This window comes from Salvelinus sp. IW2-2015, linkage group LG28 (genome assembly GCF_002910315.2).
Source record: "Salvelinus sp. IW2-2015 linkage group LG28, ASM291031v2, whole genome shotgun sequence".
Classification (NCBI taxonomy): Eukaryota; Metazoa; Chordata; class Actinopteri; order Salmoniformes; family Salmonidae; genus Salvelinus; species Salvelinus sp. IW2-2015.
Genome location: NC_036868.1, coordinates 18,762,611 through 18,781,601, shown reverse-complemented (window position 1 = coordinate 18,781,601; position 18,991 = coordinate 18,762,611). Strand labels below are relative to the sequence as shown.

The 18,991-nt window shown below is 41.9% G+C and overlaps 1 protein-coding gene across 2 annotated transcripts in view; it reads right to left on the bottom strand.

Annotated features, from left to right (window-relative positions):
* The window catches only part of jag2b (jagged canonical Notch ligand 2b), a 99,506-nt gene extending 88,458 nt beyond the window's left edge, over positions 1–11,048 (bottom strand). For both annotated transcript variants that reach the window (XM_023974053.2, XM_023974054.2), the window contains exons 1-2: positions 10,621–11,048; positions 9,552–9,863 (exon numbers count right to left, since the gene is read on the bottom strand). In XM_023974053.2, coding sequence (XP_023829821.1) covers positions 9,552–9,863; positions 10,621–10,689 — 381 coding nt within the window. In that variant the 5' untranslated portion in view covers positions 10,690–11,048. The remainder of the gene's footprint in view (positions 1–9,551; positions 9,864–10,620) is intronic.
* Positions 11,049–18,991: the final 7,943 nt, after the last annotated feature.

Below are 18,991 nucleotides of genomic sequence, written 5' to 3'. Positions count from 1 at the left end.
AATAAGGCTTAGATTGTCTGCCCATATCATACAGCCCTACATGGCAGTGTGGAAATGCTCTCAAATGAGTGCAGGAAATGCAGAAACTAATGAAAATGCTGAACAAAATGTTTTTGGTTGAAATTGAACCGTCTAAAACAAAATCAGAATGGAGAAAGCCATTGAAATCACTTAGGATGTATGTGTTGCCACCCTAGGGTCACGCACTACTCAAAGCAAATGTAGAACTTATAATAATAAAAGTAAAACTGTCCATTTGTGATAATTGTGGCCATATCACCCAGCCATACTTCTAAAAATATCTTCCTCCCATGACCGGTGGGTGCATTGATGGCCGGGGAGAGGAGAATGCAGCCTCTTAAGTGTGTCCATTCCTTCCCCTTTCATGGGAAGATGCTGCAAAAGGCCCCACACAGCCTCAGGGTCAAAAGAGTGAAAATCTTTGAGCTGGCAGACAAAAAGTGATTTGTTTGTGTCGAGGAAAGGAGAAAAAAGAAAGCCAGAGATAGGGTCTTTCTGTCGACAAACTTCCTGGCAAAATCAACGACAGCTCTCTGCACAACGTTCCTGCAACGTCACGACAACACAACTGTTGCGATTGAGGACAACGTGCCCCCGAGTCTGAACGTCCACTGACATTACATCTGGGGACTAGCATAAGCATAGAGAAGAAAAACACAGTATACGCTTCATAAGGTTGAATTGGATTTGACCTTGTTGAGTTGTCACATGCGTGCTCTATTCTTAAAAATATATATTTATTTTATGGCACAATATGGCAAATGGATTGAGTCCCACTCCCCAAAGCGTTTTAGTTATAAAAAAAAGAAATCGGTATGATAGGCATATTGGTAAACAGACTATACAGCTACAAATAGACTATACTAAAGAAGTTAAGTCTTACCAGTGATGAAAGGTTTCCCCACACACACAGCTATGTCTAGCCTACTTGGAAATATGGGGATCTGGTGTCCCACACCGAATAGCCTGAAGCCACAGGGCTCTTCTCACAGGCTCCATTTCCCTAAATCAGGAGCATTGCGAACCGTAGGGCGGGAATGTTTTTTTACCTGGTTACATGTACATTGACCAACACTAGGGCTGTCCGCGACTAAGAAAAAATCTTGGTCGACCAAAAGGTTTGTTATTTTTATTTTTTCATATATAGACATGTGTTTTCATCAAATATATGCACTGAGCTTGTCTGATGCTTTAAGTGCACTGTTTGATTAAATAATTAAAGACACAAATGACTAGAGGAGTCCGACCGCAATTGATTTGATTGTGCCGGGCCAAGATCAGACTTGCTGGAAGCAAGTGACTAGCACCCATTGTCTCGCTCTCCTCCCTGCTGCAGAGACCACCAAAGAACATCGGTGTTAATCGCACTGTCAGTGTTGCTGAAGCTGCAACGTAATTACAGCCATTTGTCTGAAAAGTTGTTACCAAAATCACTAATTTGTTTAGGAAGACATTCCGTATTCTCTCAAACTTTGMCCTTTGTGTGACACGTCACATGCATGCGATGCATACGACCAATAGGGCCTGACCTATAGCATATCATAACAAATAAATTGGTTATAAACTCTGAACACCGTAACAACAAAAATGGATGCAGAGGACGTGATACACGAAATGGGGAATGTCTACTGGTTGCTCAGGAGGTAAAGAGGAAGTCAGATGTGTGGAATAAATTGATCTAGTTGCGGAAAATACTGGAGATCAAGAAAAACTAAAAGATAAGGAGAAAGGGCTGCATGCATATTACGTGTGCCAAACAAGTGCTGTTAGATTACAATATAATTCTGACCATTTGGAACAATGTAAACACTAAATATGCGTACCAGAGAGTCTGTTAATGTTTTTTTGTTAAGCAAAATGATTAAATCACCTTAAGTCGCATTAATTTGTGAACGCATTTTCCAAAATGGAACGGTTCATTTATTGTTTATGGTAATTATTCAAGGGTCGCTTTATTTTAAAACTAAAACGCTTGATTGCATTTCAAATAMTGAATGAATCGTATGCTGTGTGAAGACAAAGAAATGAATGATTGATACAGTAGCATAAATAAAAGTATTGAAATATAGGCCTAAATTAGTTATGGTATTAAGACTAAACAGGATGTCCCCTTAGGCCTACAGCTTGACGGTGGTTATACAAGGCTGCTATACTAAGCCGACTAATGACATAACTTATTACAATGATGATCATAAGAATAACGAGATCGAGAAAAAGGTTATTATTTGACAATTTGGAACAGTGTAAACACAAAATTATAAATAATACCAAAGAGGCTGTTCTAATGAGAAAAAAAAAAGCGTAAAGCATTTAATACAGCATAGAAAAGATTAACAGCCGAATTTGTGAAATTGTTTATCCAACGTGTTTGCTTGAGGCTTGGTGCTCAGGGAATCAGTTTGCTATTAAACAAACATTCAACCCAGCAACAGAAGCAGGATCTGTAGATATACTGTATATGGATGATTTATGAAGACAGGCACATTTAACAGTTCGGCTATTGATCATAGACCTAATTAAAACGGGTTTCCTCTACTCACTTATTCTTAGACAATTAAGGCAAGGGCTCTTTTCTCGTCTCCTCATTCTGTTGCTGCTTCTGCCGCATTGTTCTACAACAACAATATGCTGGTTAAAGTGTCAGACCCAATAAATCGCTAAGTTAAAACTGTATGAGCATATTAAACTTTATTTWATTTTTTAGATAATATATATTAAAACTAGGGTTGCTAAGGGAYGTAAACCTTCTGGGAAATTTCCGGAAACTTTCCATGGGAAGTTAAGCCCGGGAATTTGGGGAATTTTTGGCTAAAGTTATAACCTAACAGTGAACCTTTTTTTGTGGGATACACAAAGCAATTGTAGGACTTGCGGCATATTTTGGTTAAACGATCCCCAAATTTAATAGAATTGCAACCCTCTGCATGCACAGTGTTTTCTTCAATCACATGTAGAGCTGATCCTCAAGATCTTGCACACTAATGAGATGCTATTGAGCCCACACTACTACACTGTCTGAGTCAAGGACTACATGCTTTCTGCTAAGTTTTGATTACAATACTGGGTGGGGTGAATATTTTATGACATACATGATTTTGTTAACTAGTAAATAGTAGCCTACAGCAAAGTGTGTTTAAATMATTTCTAACTTGTAAACAATCTCTGCTAGTTAATTTTTCCTACCATGTGGGTTTTAGCTTGCTTGAGCCTGCTAACGGAGGAGTGTTAATTCACCTGTTTCCATACAGGTTTMATTTTAAAACATTTATCTTACAAAGTAGTTGTTAAATCTAACTGCTTAACTATTTATCTGTAATTGTATTATATTTTTTTTTACTAATCTTTACAGGAAAATGCCACGGACACCATCTGATGTGTGGAGACATTTCACTTCAGCTAATGTGCAAATACTGTGCCAAATCATGTGTGAAGAATGCAACAAAGATGGAGAATCATCTGGCCAAGTGCATAAAGTTCCCTCAGTGCTACAGCAAGCAACCTCTGACAAAAGCCCCTCTACTTCTATTCGAGAWGAAAATTATGAATCAGACACCTTATCGATAGCAACAGCTCATGGTCCTCCTGGAATTAGAAGCTTTTTTACTCAATGGAGGAACGTAGTCAGAGAAATGCAATGTGTATTGGAAGAGATTTCTGAATGTTCTTCGCCCAGCGTACACCCCTCCAACCAGACATCCTTTATCTACTAGTTTGCTGGATGTAGAGTTCAACAGAGTTCAAGTGAAGGTCAAGCAAATTATAGAGAAAGCAGACTATTGCAGTCATCTCTGATGGGTGGTCGAATGTTTGTGGGCATGGAATAATTAACTACATCATCTCCACCCCTCAACTAGTATTCTACAAGAGCACAGACAAGAGACAGACACACCGGTCTCTACATTGCAGATGAGCTGAAGGCAGTCATCAATGACCTTGGACCACAAGTTATTTGCACTGGTGATAGACAATGCTGCGAACATTAAGGCTGCTTGGTCTAAAGTGGAGAAGTCCTACCCTCACATCACACCCATTGGCTGTGCTGCTCATGCATTGAATCTGCTCCTCAAGGACATCATGGCCCTGAAAACAATGGAAACATTCTACAAGAGAGCCAAGGAAATGGTTAGGTATGTGAAGGGTCATCAAGTTTTATCAGCAATCTACCTACCGCAGTTTTGAAATACATCAAAAAGTGTGAAGACCTCTGCATGAAGCCCATATACGCCACAGCATACATGTTGGACCCCAAGTATGCTGACAGGAGCATCCTGGCTGGTGCAGAGATCAACAAGGCATATGGCGTCATCACTACCGTGTCTCGCCACCTTGCCCTGGATGGGGGCAAGATTCTTGGCAGTCTAGAGAAGTACACTTTCCAAGCAAGGGCTTTGGGATGGAGATGCAATATGGCAGTCATGCCAACATATCTCAGCAGCCACCTGGTGGAAGGGACTTTGTGGATCTGAAGCTCTTTCCTCCATCATCCTCCAAATCCCACCAACATCAGCCGCCTCAGAGCACAACTGGTCCTTGTTTGGGAACACACACGGGTTGAAAAACAGGTGGCCAGCCAGGCAAATTTTAGGGTTTTTGAGTCTGACAAACCATCTGCAACAAGGTTGGAAAGTGACAGTGAAGATGAGGCCTCAGTCTGATGTTCAAGAGGTGGACATTGAGGAGTTCCAGGGAGAAGACATAGAAGCATGAGAGGAAGATCGTCTCGAAACTAAAGCATTGGTTATCATTTTACAGATGTATGTTGAATATGTTTTTGGGAGATGCGATGGATCATTCAATATTCCCTTTATTTTGTTGTTCAGTGAAATCCCATGTTTAGAGTAAACTCAATTAAAGTTCAATTCATAACTAATTGCTTTTTTTATTTCTATTGGAAGGATTAAATAATTTGCAATTATGTCTACTTATGACAAAGTAAAAGGTTTATATTCGTCTCCATATGACAAATATATACAATGCAAAAACATCTACATCGAAATGGTATTAATACTAATTCCCATATGTTCCCACCTCTGAATATTCCCCAAAATGTGCAACCCAAATTAAAAACAAATAAATTAAAACAAGTCATTGCCAAGAGTATGTGGACACCTGCTCGTCGAACATCTCATTCCAAAATCATGGGCATTAATATGGAGATGATCCCCCTTTAATGCTAGAACAGCCTCCACTCCTCTGGGAAAGCGTTCCACTAGATGTTGGAACATTGCTTCCAATCAGCCTCAATTGCATTAGTAAGGTCGGGCACTGATGTTGGGCGATTAAGCCTGGCTCGCAGTCAGCGTTTCAATTMATTCCAAATGTGTTTGATGGGGTTGATGGGCTCTGTGCAGGCCAGTCAAGTTCTTCCACACAGATCTACCAAATCATTTCTGTATTGACTTCGCTTTGTCCACGGGGTCATTGTCATCCTCAAACACGAAAAGACATTCCCAAACTGTTGTCAAAGTTGGAAGCACAGAATCATCTACAATGGCATGCTGTAGCGTTAATATTTCACTTTATTGGAAATAAGGGGCCTAGCCTGAACCATGAAAAACAGCCCCAGACCATTATTCCTCCTCCAGCAAACTTGACAGTTGGCACTATGCATTGGGGAAGGTAGCATTCTCCTGGTATCCGCCAAATCCAGATTAATACGTCAGACTGACAGATGGTGAAGTGTGACTCATCACTCCAGAGCACACCTTTCCACTGCTCCGGAGTCCAATGGCGTCAAACTTTCCACCACTCCAGCCAACGCTTGGCATTGCGCAGGGTGATCTTAGGCTTGTGTGCGGCTGCTCAGCCATGGAAACCCATTTTGTGAAGCTCCTGACAAACAGTTATTGTGCTGACGTTGCTTCCAGGGGCAGTTTGGAACTTGGTAGCGAGTGTTGCAACCGAGGACAGGCGATTTTTACGCGCTTCAGCGGTCCCGTTCTGTGAGCTTGTGTGGCCTATCAGTTCTCGGCTGAGCCGTTGTTGCTCCTAGACGTTTCCACTTCCCAATAATAGCGCTTACAGTTGACGGGAACAGCTCAACAGGGCAGACATTTGACGAAGTGACTTGTTGGAAAGGTTGCATCCTATGTCGGTGCCACTTTGAAAGTCAGTACAGACCATTCTACTGCCTATGTTTGTCTGGAGATTGCATGGCTGTGTGCTCGATTGTATACACCTGTCAGCAATGGATGTGGCTGAAATAGCCGAACCCATTAATTTGAAGGTGTGTCCACATACTTTTGTAGTGTAGCAACATGGTCTAGGAAAAGTAATTTCAACAGCACACTGATGAGTTTCAGAACCGTGGACAGTGACCACTATCCAAAGCAGGAGAAACTGCATAATATCATTTTTATTACTGTTGCAACATTGTTCTTATGTAATAACCATATACAATTCAGGAGCAGGTCTTAAGAGTGATGACTGTCCCATCCCCACGGCCTTCACAATGGATTAGTCCACTCAGACGGGTATCCTTTTTTTKTGTGCTAGTGCTCGTCTAAACAAATCTCGGTCGACCAACAGACTATCAGCCCTAAACACAGCAGCTTTTTTGGCATGTTTTGTCATTTCTATACAAATGTACGACAGAAGTTGGCTCTTTTACAATAGGGGTCAATGGGAAAGAATGTTTGTYSYCCCCAATTTGTGGGTGTGGTCGAGGGGAATTCCTTATTATGTGAATATCGACTCGGTGTATAGCATGAGCCACATCAGTTAACTATAATGCCAACATTGTACATACCGTGGAAATTATGGCATCACAATAGCAGGCAGCCATTGCGAGTGTACCCATAAGTTTACCAGTCAAATTACCAGGGTTAGAGGTTCCAAGCCCATTGTATTCATTCTATTTCTGCGCGCTGCTGCGTTGGGGAAGACTGATTTTCTACAACGCCTTCCTTGTTTCAACAAGGTACAACGTTTTATGTGGTGAAGAGTCCATGTTACGTCAGCAACGGACTCAACAACACGAACGCCGGCCGTCGTGTCTTCAGTCAGATGTTCGTTCCACACAATTTTTTTTTCTCATGATTGTACCGGCCCTATAAACCCTAGATCTTTTTCCTGGTTAAATACGGCATTTTGGTTCAGGCGACTTGCACACATCGTAGAGGTAAATCAGATCTAGTAGTGACATTTTCCAACCCCTTCTGAAACTAACCATTATTACACATCAACCCAACGTAAATTATGATTTTAGCACATTTGGACATGAGCTAGACACTCCATCCTTACTGTAGTCCAATAGGTAGCCATCTGTTCTCTAAATTCGCTAAATGCACAATCAGTAGTGTAATCAACATGGTGGCTGGGACCCTAGCTTCCCAGGTGAGCCTCATACGAGTGTCTCTGGTCAAAGGTAGTGCACTATATAGGGAATAGGGTGCAATTTGGGATATACAACTCTCCTTCTCCACTGAAAGCACCATAGGGGGCAGGAGAGAGGGAGGGAGGGAGCCACATTGTTTACTAAAGGCCTATCTAACCGTTGCCTGGCGACGGCCCCGGCAAGCTCCCAATCAGGTGTGGCTGTGCTTGCTGGTTAGCCTTGGATCAACTGTTCCCCTGCCAGGCCCAGGGAAGTCTATCGACAAACGGACGCCTTTCTCACAGTACAGATCGAGGGAAAGATAATTCATTGAATAGGGGAATTGATCAAGTAAAAAGGGAAGAGATTGAGAAAAAAAGAGAAAGGGGGTGATAGAACATTTATCAATTGAGTAAGTGACAGAAGTTAGTTCTATTGTATCCCCATCTGATAGCTGATGCAGTGCATCACCCTACAGTGAACCCCTCCCTACAAGCTGACCTAAGATCTGTGAGTAAGAGCAACTTCATCAACTACTGCTGGTAGGCTATATGGGCTAGTAGAAGCCAGGCATAGATCATGGACCGTGTGTGCGTCAGCCCACAACAAGGCTCCAAATGGACATCTGGCCACGGCTGACAGTCACTACACTGTATCTTTGTTGCTTCAGCGAGCAACCTGTAACACACAGCAGTGAATAGACCAGCTAGCTGTGACATCTGCCACTGGAATAGTAGGGCACTGGGCCCATCTCAATAGTCTAATGTGGCTTCCACACCACTGACAGTCCAAATCTATACTTGTGAGGGCAACTACCTAGGAGGCGTCCTCCAAGTGTTTCGTTGAACCTAGCTTGTGTTTTCAAGGGAGGGGAGGAGCGAGAGAGCTACTTGAGACTATTGAGATGTGTCCGCAGAAGCAGCTGCTGGGCACTTAAGGTAATGACAGGGGAGCTRGACTAGAACAGGTCTCTTTGCCTGTGTTGTAAAGCATACATGTTGCATAGGGACTTGAGATGTATCCCTTTCAGCTCCCTCAGGATGATCAAGGGAGTTAAGTTAGTGGATGAGAAAAAAAAACATTTGAGATCTGCKTGTGGTGGTGAGGTTTGTGGTGGGGGGAATAGGTAGCGTTAGCTAGCACTATTCGGTTGCACCTCTACCAAAACTCAAGTATTTTTCAACCTATAGCTTGTTCTCCATCTTTTTAAATAGTGAACCAACATGTTCTCCGMCCTTTCATTTCCATGACTGATAAATATGGAAATAAGTAAATGGAACATGATTTTCTAATGGCGAGCGAGTGGCGCGCCTTTTCTTGTGCTCTCGTCTGCAGCAAACAGTGAGCAATACATATAGTATCCTGATAGGCCTGGGAATTGCCAGAGAGAGTTAATTGCCCTTTTTTTAATAGATTAAGTTTTGTTTTGTAAGGGATGCTAATCTTAACCTAATTTTCCAATTAATAAAATGTGCCTGGGGGGGGTATTGGCCTACTGAAACCGCAGACAAGCTCATTTGAGACTGCTATTCTCTATGCACCTTTACATTACATTCAAATACAACTGTTTTCTTATCATAGTGGTGAAAATAAGTATGCACTTGCATAATCCGTATGCACACAGACAGACACACGGTGAGGCACACGCAATTGCGCCCAAGGTGCCACCTGCCACCCACTCAGACAGCAGGGGAAGCTGCGTGAGCTCTATGCAAAGAGAGCGGGATCAAGAACGTCACCTTATATGCACTGCCTCGCTTGCCTGTAGGCAGCTGTAATTTCGTTTTAATAAGAGCTCGTCACAAACTAGTGCACTCGGACGCTCCGAATAACGAACCCACATAATAATCGAAGGGGACACTAGCCTTGTGTAGTGCCATTGCAATTGAGGTTACTGCTGTGACGTGGACCCAAGTGGATTCGGGTCTAGCAAAGCAACAGGGAGCTACAGCAGTCATCCCAAATCACACGAATGCATCATCATGACTCTTGTCTAGAATAACAATCGTATAAACTCTATGGTATTTCGGTGGCAAAGGCTACCTTGGAAATTATGGAGCCCGTCGACACGAACCCTATCCAGTGCCTGATAGTGACATACTACTGTGTATGGCACTGACAAATATCCAATAAAACATTGGATTATCCTTAAATACACTCTGGTTTATTAAAACATTTAATGGTGGTGGATTGATTAGGAAAGATGTACACTTACCGGCCATGCGTACTGAAAAGAGATGAGAACCTTGCCAGCATCGTTGATTTTGTTTTGGGTGTTCTTAAAAGAAAATATATTTCCACCAAGAACGTGTGTAGATCCAACTCCGTAGGTGCAAGAGCCAGTGGTTATGACCTCGGTTTGGTACTCCTTTAAGCAAATTTTTAAGTAAGTATCACACTCGTCCCGACTACAGCGCAGATCCTGTGAGTTCCTTGTGCCGTCGCAGCATTCCCCGTCCGACAACTCACCGTTCACATTCTGAACAGTAATCAGTTGCAGCTCAAAATAGCCAGAGCACTTGGACACCTAAAAATAAAATTAAAATAGAAAATTACAGAAAATTCTGTGTTTGGTCGGGTTACTATGCGTGCGTAAACCGATAGTGGTGCACGCGACCACCGGRAATTTGATGGAAAGGCTATAAGGACACGCCTGACGCCCAAACCGATATTTAATTTCAGAATATATTACAATTATGTTAGGGTCAGGTTTAAAGTAAAGCTCCGTTTCACGTTTTGGCTAGTCGGTTTATGCGTCAGTTGTGTCCTTATAACGTTAGTATCCCCCGAGTTTGATAAGCTTGTTTACCAAGTAATTAATAGGTGGGGGATAATTGGGTCAATAATCTTACAATGTGTTTACTCATGTAGCCTATCTTTGGCACAACATGTTCTGTCATTAACCTACAAAAATAGGCCTTTCTTTCCAAGAAAATGCATTGGCTAGTAGTGCATCTGTGTAGTAGCCTATGCATGAGGATCCTTTGCTAATATCGTTAGAAACAATTAACTGCAATGAAACTTAGAACATGTAACGTTAGGCTATTTAAAATATAGCCAAATGACAAGTGCATGACAGCAAAATGGAGAGTAACAATTCCTCACACTTCAACCTCGTCATGGTTACAATGCATGATCACATGATTCAATTGACGGCTGCGTAATTTAATTATCGATTAATATCTGAATAGGCAAATAAATAGGCCCACGCCCACTAACTTTTGACAACGATTGTTTATAAATCAACATTTATTTGGCGTAATATTTGACAACAGCCCTCTTACCTCCGTCCATATCGTCAATAGGAGGCACAGTATTGAGAGGCAATTCGTAATCCTTGTACAATTCCACATGCCTGCGAATAATTAGTATATCATAGGGAAAAAGCGATCCAAAACGGAAAAGAGCCGTTGACCGGCGACACAGTTCTCCGCTCCTGACATGCAAAATTCACAGCGTGCTTTTTTCCTCCGTATATTTCCAAAATTCACCGAAATATTAGCCTACATGCGTGTGTAGCAGGCAGCCGACGCAGCGTTGTGATGGTCCAGCCACAAGAACCTCCGTCAAATCACTCCACAGCAACTGATATGTTTCCCAGCTACAGCCCGCCTGAGGATGTCTTTTTGATTGGCAGTTCAACAAACCACTCACAAATCCGAATGCTTGCAATTGGCAAGAGCCGTCCCTGAGCCAACCAAAGGCACTGGGGGCGGAGTATTTCCAAAAACCTTGAATTACATGGCTTGGGTAAATGAGAACTGAGAAGCCGCATAGACAGACCGATTGTGTGTGATAGGCTATGTCTATCAGGTTACAGGTTATTTAAATACAACATTTGAGAAATATATCCAAATACAGGATAATATGCCCACCGTGGTTTTGGCTGTAGGTTTGCAATTTTATTATCAGGGTAGGCCTACGTCTTAATTCCGCCGCTCACAGCCAATTTACAACGGGCAATATGCAATTTATTTTGCACTAACTAATTGTTGTGAATCTAAGTTCCCCTTTCAAATGTTGAATGAATGTCTTCTGTSTGAATAAAAAWKTTCGGCAAATAGCCCACAACATTGATTTAACTTTACTCTAAGCATGGGCTTTACCTATTGTTTTTAAAATAGCCTAAAATAACGAGTTTATCGATTTATCACAGCATAAATTGACCCACACAGACGGTGGGCTTTGCTGAATTAATGTAGTTGACAGCGCCCTCTTCCGTATATCGGCGCATTAGGCTACCAGTGTGGATAATGTGCTTCAATTTTTGCAGTATACTGTGTGTTACTTGTGACTTCGTGATATTGAGTTACTTACCGAAGGCCTCTAACTTTTTGTCTGACAGGAAATAAGCAATAAAGACCCTCCTTCGGCAAACGTCACTGACATCCATTGCTTGTTCTGGCACTTTGCCAAACAATCCACTCACAGCTTGAGAAATCCTGACCTCCTTTTAGGTGACCACTTCCTACAGAGGAGTCATAGCACAAGTTTCTCAACACCCCACCGTCAGTCTGCATTCAGTCACACAAGCATCTTATCGAGCACCTCAAAGGGAGCCTGGAGTGTGTGTGTGAGAGAGAGATAGTGTGTGTGTTTGCATGCACATGTGTGTATGTACGTGAAGACGATTGMCAAAGGCTGTGTGTGTGCCAGACAAGGCTTCCCCCCACCCGCCGGGCACGACCCTCTCCTCTCACCAGTCCAGCGGCATCATGTCATCAGATAGGGATGCAAATAAGTGCCCAGATAGCCCCAGCAGCAGCATTGGCTCACTGGTGGAAGTGTGTGTAGATGAGGAGGTGGGTGGGGGGCAGTGGTGAAGAAGAGGATTATGAGGTTGGGGTGGGGGCTGGAGCAGGAGGGGTGTTGGGCACTGTGGGGGGTTTGTAGACCTCCCTCCCAGGGTTAGGGTTGGGGGGGTAAAGTGGATTTCTCTCCTCATCCATTTTTCATGGTTTCTTCCTTTGAGAGTTGAGAGAGCACCCCTGCCTGAATGTATGACCTCTTGCTTCGACTCTCTTTTATCTTTAATCATTGAGGAAAGAGGGTGGGGGAGGGCGGTTGTGAAATTGTTGGTGAGGCACACGTTGGTGACGTTGTCAACCCACCCATGTATATGATTACATGGACAGGGGGGACCTGATCCTAAAGCACTCCTACTCTGAGGCGCTTTATGAATATGGCTCTGATGCTAAAAGTCTGTGGCGAACAGTCATGATTAAATGTGGTATATTGTAATCCACAGTTACAAATAAATTATAAATAAATTACATCTCAAATCTTATAGTGTGCTGGATTGCCTTTCTGTAATGTCCTTGCCTTACCATCATGCACTCATATTGTCATGTTGGGATGCAGAGGTGTACGTTGTTGCTGTAGCAATATGCCTGCAATTGCATAGTTGGTTGGATAGTTTTCCGCTGGTCACAGGATATAAATTCCTATTCCTGAGATCCGGTCATAAATTAATGGAGATTTTAATTAGGTTTTTTAACGATTTTAGGCGTTAGCAGTTGTAAAAACAATGCCAATGGAATACCAACGTTATGCTACTGATATTCTTAAACCAATGTATAAATTCAATTACTTTCAGATTACACCAAGTGCCTATATAGGGGGCAGGGACTAGTGGTTACTGCTGGATGGGGCCTGTTCCATGCTTTGCTCTAAAGGGGTCTAAGATTGAGGCCAGTTCCAGTACTTTGGATATTATTCATCCCTTCCTTCCTCCCTCACAGTGATTTATCTTCTACATGTGACTGGATAGGTGAAGGCAAGKTTCTTTATATCCCATTTACCAGACTTTTCAGATAAGGCCTGTGTTCCAATTCTGTTTCTGTAGTATGAGGCATACAAGTACATCCCCTGGACAGGACGCAAGTCTGTCGCAGGGCCTTACCCCTAATCCATCTCCTTATTTCTGAGTGCTGAGCAGAGGCATCAGGTTCCATTTTTAGTCTTTGGTATAACTCAACTGGTGTTGGAACTCCCAACCTTCCAATGTCAGGCCGAACACTAACCACAAGGCCACTGAGTTGAACAAAAATATTCAGCTATTTCCCGCTATTTTACAATGCTCATACCCAAGAACCCCTTAGGCATTTTTAAATATGGTTGCCAAAGCACTACATAGCAGACGATTTAATGTTTGTTAAGCGTCACATGGGGCTGAAAGGGAATAGAGCAAAGCAGTCAGATTCTCCTACCCTAAGAGAGAATAGGCTTTCTGGTCCAGGTGGATTTGGTTGACTTTTGGGCTCATCTAGTAAGATGTCACGGATAGAAGAGAGTGACTAAAGGGATGTCAAGCCAATTTATAACCCTGACACTAACTCATTAGTTAATTCAACAAGGGTTTGCTGGTCAGTCATACCCCTTTCCCTATTCCCTAGATATAAACGTAATGTATAGAAYGTACATGATTCTTCCATTATGTGGAACACACAACCGGATCCACCAACAGACATTTTTCGGCAAGTAATCAAATCAAATCAAGTTGTATTGGTCACATACACATATTTAGCAGATGTTATTGCGGGTKTAGCGAAATTCTTGTGTTCCTAGCTCCAACAGTGCAGTAATATCTAACAATTCATAACAATACACACAAATCTAAAAGTAAAATAATGGAATTAAATAATAGGCTGAACATACCGACAAATATTGCTTGGGAGAAAATAATATTTTACATTGAAGAGTAAGTGAATGAAAATTATGAAATACATAGGGGCTGGTACCAAATAACATATGTGTGCTATGTATAATTTTGGTCCCAGTTTCTCTCAACCTAACACTGCTAAGGTCCACATTTTTGGCCAAAAAGGGTTTCCAGAGGGCAAGAATATACATTCTGCAAATTAWCTCTTCGAGCCCAAAGCCCCAGGACTGAGAACAGAGTGAAATAAACTGCTTAGGTATGTTTTGGCTGCCTCCCTGAAACCAGAAAAAAAACATTTGCTCACGTAGGATATCCTATCCCGCGACAACCTAAAAGCGGCGACTACTCCTGTCTTCCTCTTGACTTTGTTTTGAATCGGTCGCGAACCCTCACATCCTCTCTGAAGTTCAAAAATGGTTCATGGAGGCATGGAGAAGAACAGAGCTGAAATAATGGGTGTGTTTGAAATTGACTACATTACAGTTGGACTATGTGGAAACAAATCTACAAATCACCTTGCATAAAAATGCCTAGATAAAGACTTCACAAAAACCAATAACCAATGACCAATGCATGGTAAAGGGAACCCACTGGGCACAGACGTCAGTTCAACATTCATTTTGATTTACATTTGGTTGAGTTTTCAACTAACATGAATTCAATGTGAAATCAAAAAAACATTTCACAGTTTCATTGAATTTAGGTTAAAGGTTGGGTGAAAAAAACACAAAATGCCATTCAATTGATTACTTTTTTGCAATTCCAATCAGTTTTTCAGGTTGACTCAATGTCATCACAAAGATTTTTGGGGGGTTGAAATGAAATGGAAACAATGTTGATTCAACCAGTTTTTTCCTAGCGGGAAGTGTTGCAGCATCTGAGTTTGCAGGTCCTATACTTTACTACCATACAGACCTCTTTGGCCCAGGATCCCATGATAAGTGAATGCTTTTTTTCCATGCACCCTCCTCCTTTCCCTCGCWTCCTCCATAATAGGACTAGGGTGACCACATGTCCTGGTTTGTGCGGGACAGTCACACATTTTGGSCCTTTGTCCTGTGTCCCCCAACAAAACCATCCCACATTTTATCAACATGAAAACACCACTAAGTTGATCTGTCCTGTATTTCACTCAAACTTCACATTCATTTGAATTTAATTGTCTCTTTTGCAATCACGTTGCGCTTATGATTAAGATATACATTGCCTTCAGAAAGTATTTATACCCCTTGACTGATTTCACATTTTGTTGTGTTACAGCCTGAATTCATAATTGATTATATATATTATTTTCTCACCCATCTGCACACAATACTCCACAATGACAAAGTGAAACCATGTTTTTAGAAATATTAGCAAATTTATTGAAAATGAAATGCAGAAGTCTCTCATTTACATAAGCATTCACGCCCCTGAGTCAATACSTATTATAATCACMTTTGGCAGCGATTACAGCCTGAGAGTCTTTCTGGGTAAGTCTCTAAGAGATTTGCACACCTGGATTGTACAATTGATGCACATTATTCTTTCCAAAAATCTTTAAGCCCTGTCAAGTTGGTTGTTGATCATTGCTAGGCAGCCATTTTCAGGTTTTGCCATAGATTTCTTAGCCAATTTAAGTCAAAACTGTAACTAGGCCACTGAAGAACATTCAATGTCATATTGGTAAGCAACTCCAGTGTATATTTGGCTTTGTATTTAAGGCTATTGTCCTGCTGAAATGTGAATTTGGCTCCCAGTGTCTGTTGGAAAGCAGACTGAACCAGGTTTTCCTCTAAGATTGTGCCGGTGCTTCGTTCTATTCCGTTTCTTTTTATTTAAAAAACTCCCTAGTCCTTGCTGATGACAAGCATACCCATAACATGATGCAGCCACCACCATGCTTGAAAATATGAAGAGTTTTACTCCGTGATGTGTTGGATTTGCCTCAAACATAACGCTTTGTAGTCAGGACATAAAGTTAATTTCTTTGCCAAATTTTAGTGCCTTATTGCAAACAGGATGCATGTTTTGGAATATTTTTCATTCTGTACAAGCTTCTTTCTTTTCACTCTGTCATTTAGGTTAGTATTGTGGAGTAACTACAATGTTCTCATTAATCTCTGCAACCGTTTTAAAGTCACCATTGCACACACTGTATATAGATTTTTCTATTGTGATATTGACTGTACTTCTGTTTATCCCATGTGTAACTCTGTGTTGTTGTTTTTTGTCACACTGCTTTGCTTTATCTTGGCCAGGTCGCAGTTGTAAATGAGAACTTGTTCTCAACTGACCTACCTGGTTAAATAAAGGTMAAATATGGCAAAATCCCTAAGCGGTTTCCTTCCTCTCTGGTAACTGAGTTAGGAAGGACGCCTGTATCGTTGTAGTGACTGGGTGTATTGATACACCCTCCAAAGTGTAATTAATAACTTCACCATGCTCAAAGGGATATTCAATGTCTGCTTTTTTATTTACCCATCTACCAATAGGTGACCTTCTTTGCGAGGCATTCGAAAACCTCTCTGGTCTCTGTTGTTGATTCTGTGTTTGGAATTCACTGCTTGACTGAGGGACCTTACAGATAATTGTATGTGTGGGGTACAGAGATGTGGTAGTCATTCACATATCAAACGCTATTATTATTCATATCAAACGAGTCCATGCAACTTATGTGACTTGTTAAGCAAATCCTGACTCATGAACTTATTTACACTTGCCATAATTAAGGGGTTGAATACTTATTGACTCAAGACATTTCAGCTTTCATTTTTAATTAATTTGTAAAAATGCATAACAAAAAAAGTCTAATTTCACATTATGGAGTATTGTGTGTAGGCCTGTGACACAATCTCAATTTAATTCACTTAAAATTCAGGCAATAACGCAATAAATGTGTAAAAAGTCAAGGGGTGTGAATACTTTCTGAAGGCAATGTACAGTATATCATAAGAATGTGGTACTGGTGATGTTAAACACTTCTCCAATCATTGTTGAGATCTTCTGCCAAAAATGTAAACTACACTGTCCCGCAAAATCATCCCATTGTCCAGCATTTGGGTATTTTAAATGTGATCACCCTAACTAGGACACAGGAAGCGTGTGAGGCACGGTTTACTTGGGCCCACGAGCCGTCACAGCAGGGGATAAGCATGGCAGACCCCCAGGTACCAGATAGGTCAACCAAGCTCTGCCAGATTCTAAATCAGAAGCCAGGTAATCCTTGTCACCAAACATGATGTCAGCGTTAAAGAGGGATATAGGTTGGTAGCTTGCAGCTGGTTCTGGTCCGACACCATATCAGCATTTGTAATAAAAGTGGGTATCCATCTGGTATATTGTGTTCGGTATCTGACAGACAGTAGTGAAATAGTATTTTTTTTCTTTCAAATACGTTAGCTGAGCTTGATTGAACTTGGCTGGAGTGATTGAACCATTGAAATAGTGCCAAGAGTGCAACCCTGCTCATCTGGCACTCCAGGCAGGCTGAATCAAAGCTCAAAGCATTTGAAAGTAAACAAACACTTTTTGAACCCTGGGCAGCGGAGAAGATAATATCTGTGCTCTGGAATATAGGTAGTCATGGTAGTCTCTAATTTTAGTGCCTGATACAACTATTGCTCAAATCTTTTTGTGGCACACCAAAATTAAGAGGCAAGAATTTGTTGGATTTGGGYCTCCCGAGCGGGGCAGTGGTCTAAGGCACTGCATCGCAGTGCTAGCTGTGCCACTAGAGATTCTGGGTTCGAGCCCAGGCTCTGTCGCAGCCGGCTGCGACTGGGAGGCCCATGGTGCGGCGCACCATTGGCCCAGCGTCGTCCGGGTTAGGGAGGGTTTGGCCGGCAGGGATATCCTTGTCTCATCACRCATTAGCGACTCCTGTGGCGGGACGGGCGCAGTGCACGCTGACACGGTAGCCAGGTGTACGGTGTTTCCTCCGACACATTGGTGCAGCTGGCTTCCGGGTTGGATGGGCATTGTGTCAAGAAGCAGTGCGGCTTGGTTGGGTTGTGTTTCGGAGGACGCATGGCTCTCGACCTTCGCCTCTCCCGAGTCCGTACGGGAGTTGCAGCGATGAGACAAGACTGTAACTACTACCAATTGGATACCACGAAATTGGGGAGAAAAAAATGGGTGAAAAATACAACAAAAAAATACAAAATTGTTGGATTTTCTAGATAGTAAAAGCATGGAGCAGGTGTTTTTGATCCAATGTGAAGAATTGTGTCAATCCAACAAAATCTGAGGGTTATTGCATATCATTTTAAATCCACATGGAACATGAAAATATATCTGAATCAGGATTTAAAGAATAAGAAGGATAACATTTTAACTTCCTGCAATGTATTCAGAAATATAACTGAATCCTAAACTGCCTCACCTCACTCCAATGAGTGGTTGATGTAGGGCATGTAACCCAACTGGTGATTTTATTTTGCACTTTTGTCTTTTTTGGGACATACAAAAATGCTTATTCACTTCTGTAAGTCACCTTGGATAAATAGGTCTGTCTAAACGACATGTTATGGTCCACACAGATAGGGGCATTTTGAGATGCTATAAGACATGCATTCAGCCCTTCTCTATGACGAACACTTGGTTGCGTCACAATAATATATTGTCTCCCTGCACTTATTCACTTGCCCTTATGGATGTCAAAGGAAATATGGAAACTGCCTGGTGTATGTGATCATATACAAATGTAAGCAAGGTTTGAAATTATGTTTTCGTCAAATATTATATATGTTTTGGCTTCTTGCGGTCAATTTACTGTCTACAAATTATTTGTAATTATGTTCCAGCCCCCTGACCATCCGCTCACGAAAAGAATTGTCCCCCTGAATCTAGTTGATGATCCCCGGTTTAGGGTGAACTCTCCCCCAGACACTGATCTGGGATCGGTTTTGCATTTCCCACACTAATGGTTAAGGTTAGGATTTGGGGAGGGGCGGGGAAGCTGATCCTAGAGGAAACTTCACCGCTGAGCCAACTGGTTCCTCTTGGGGTTGGCC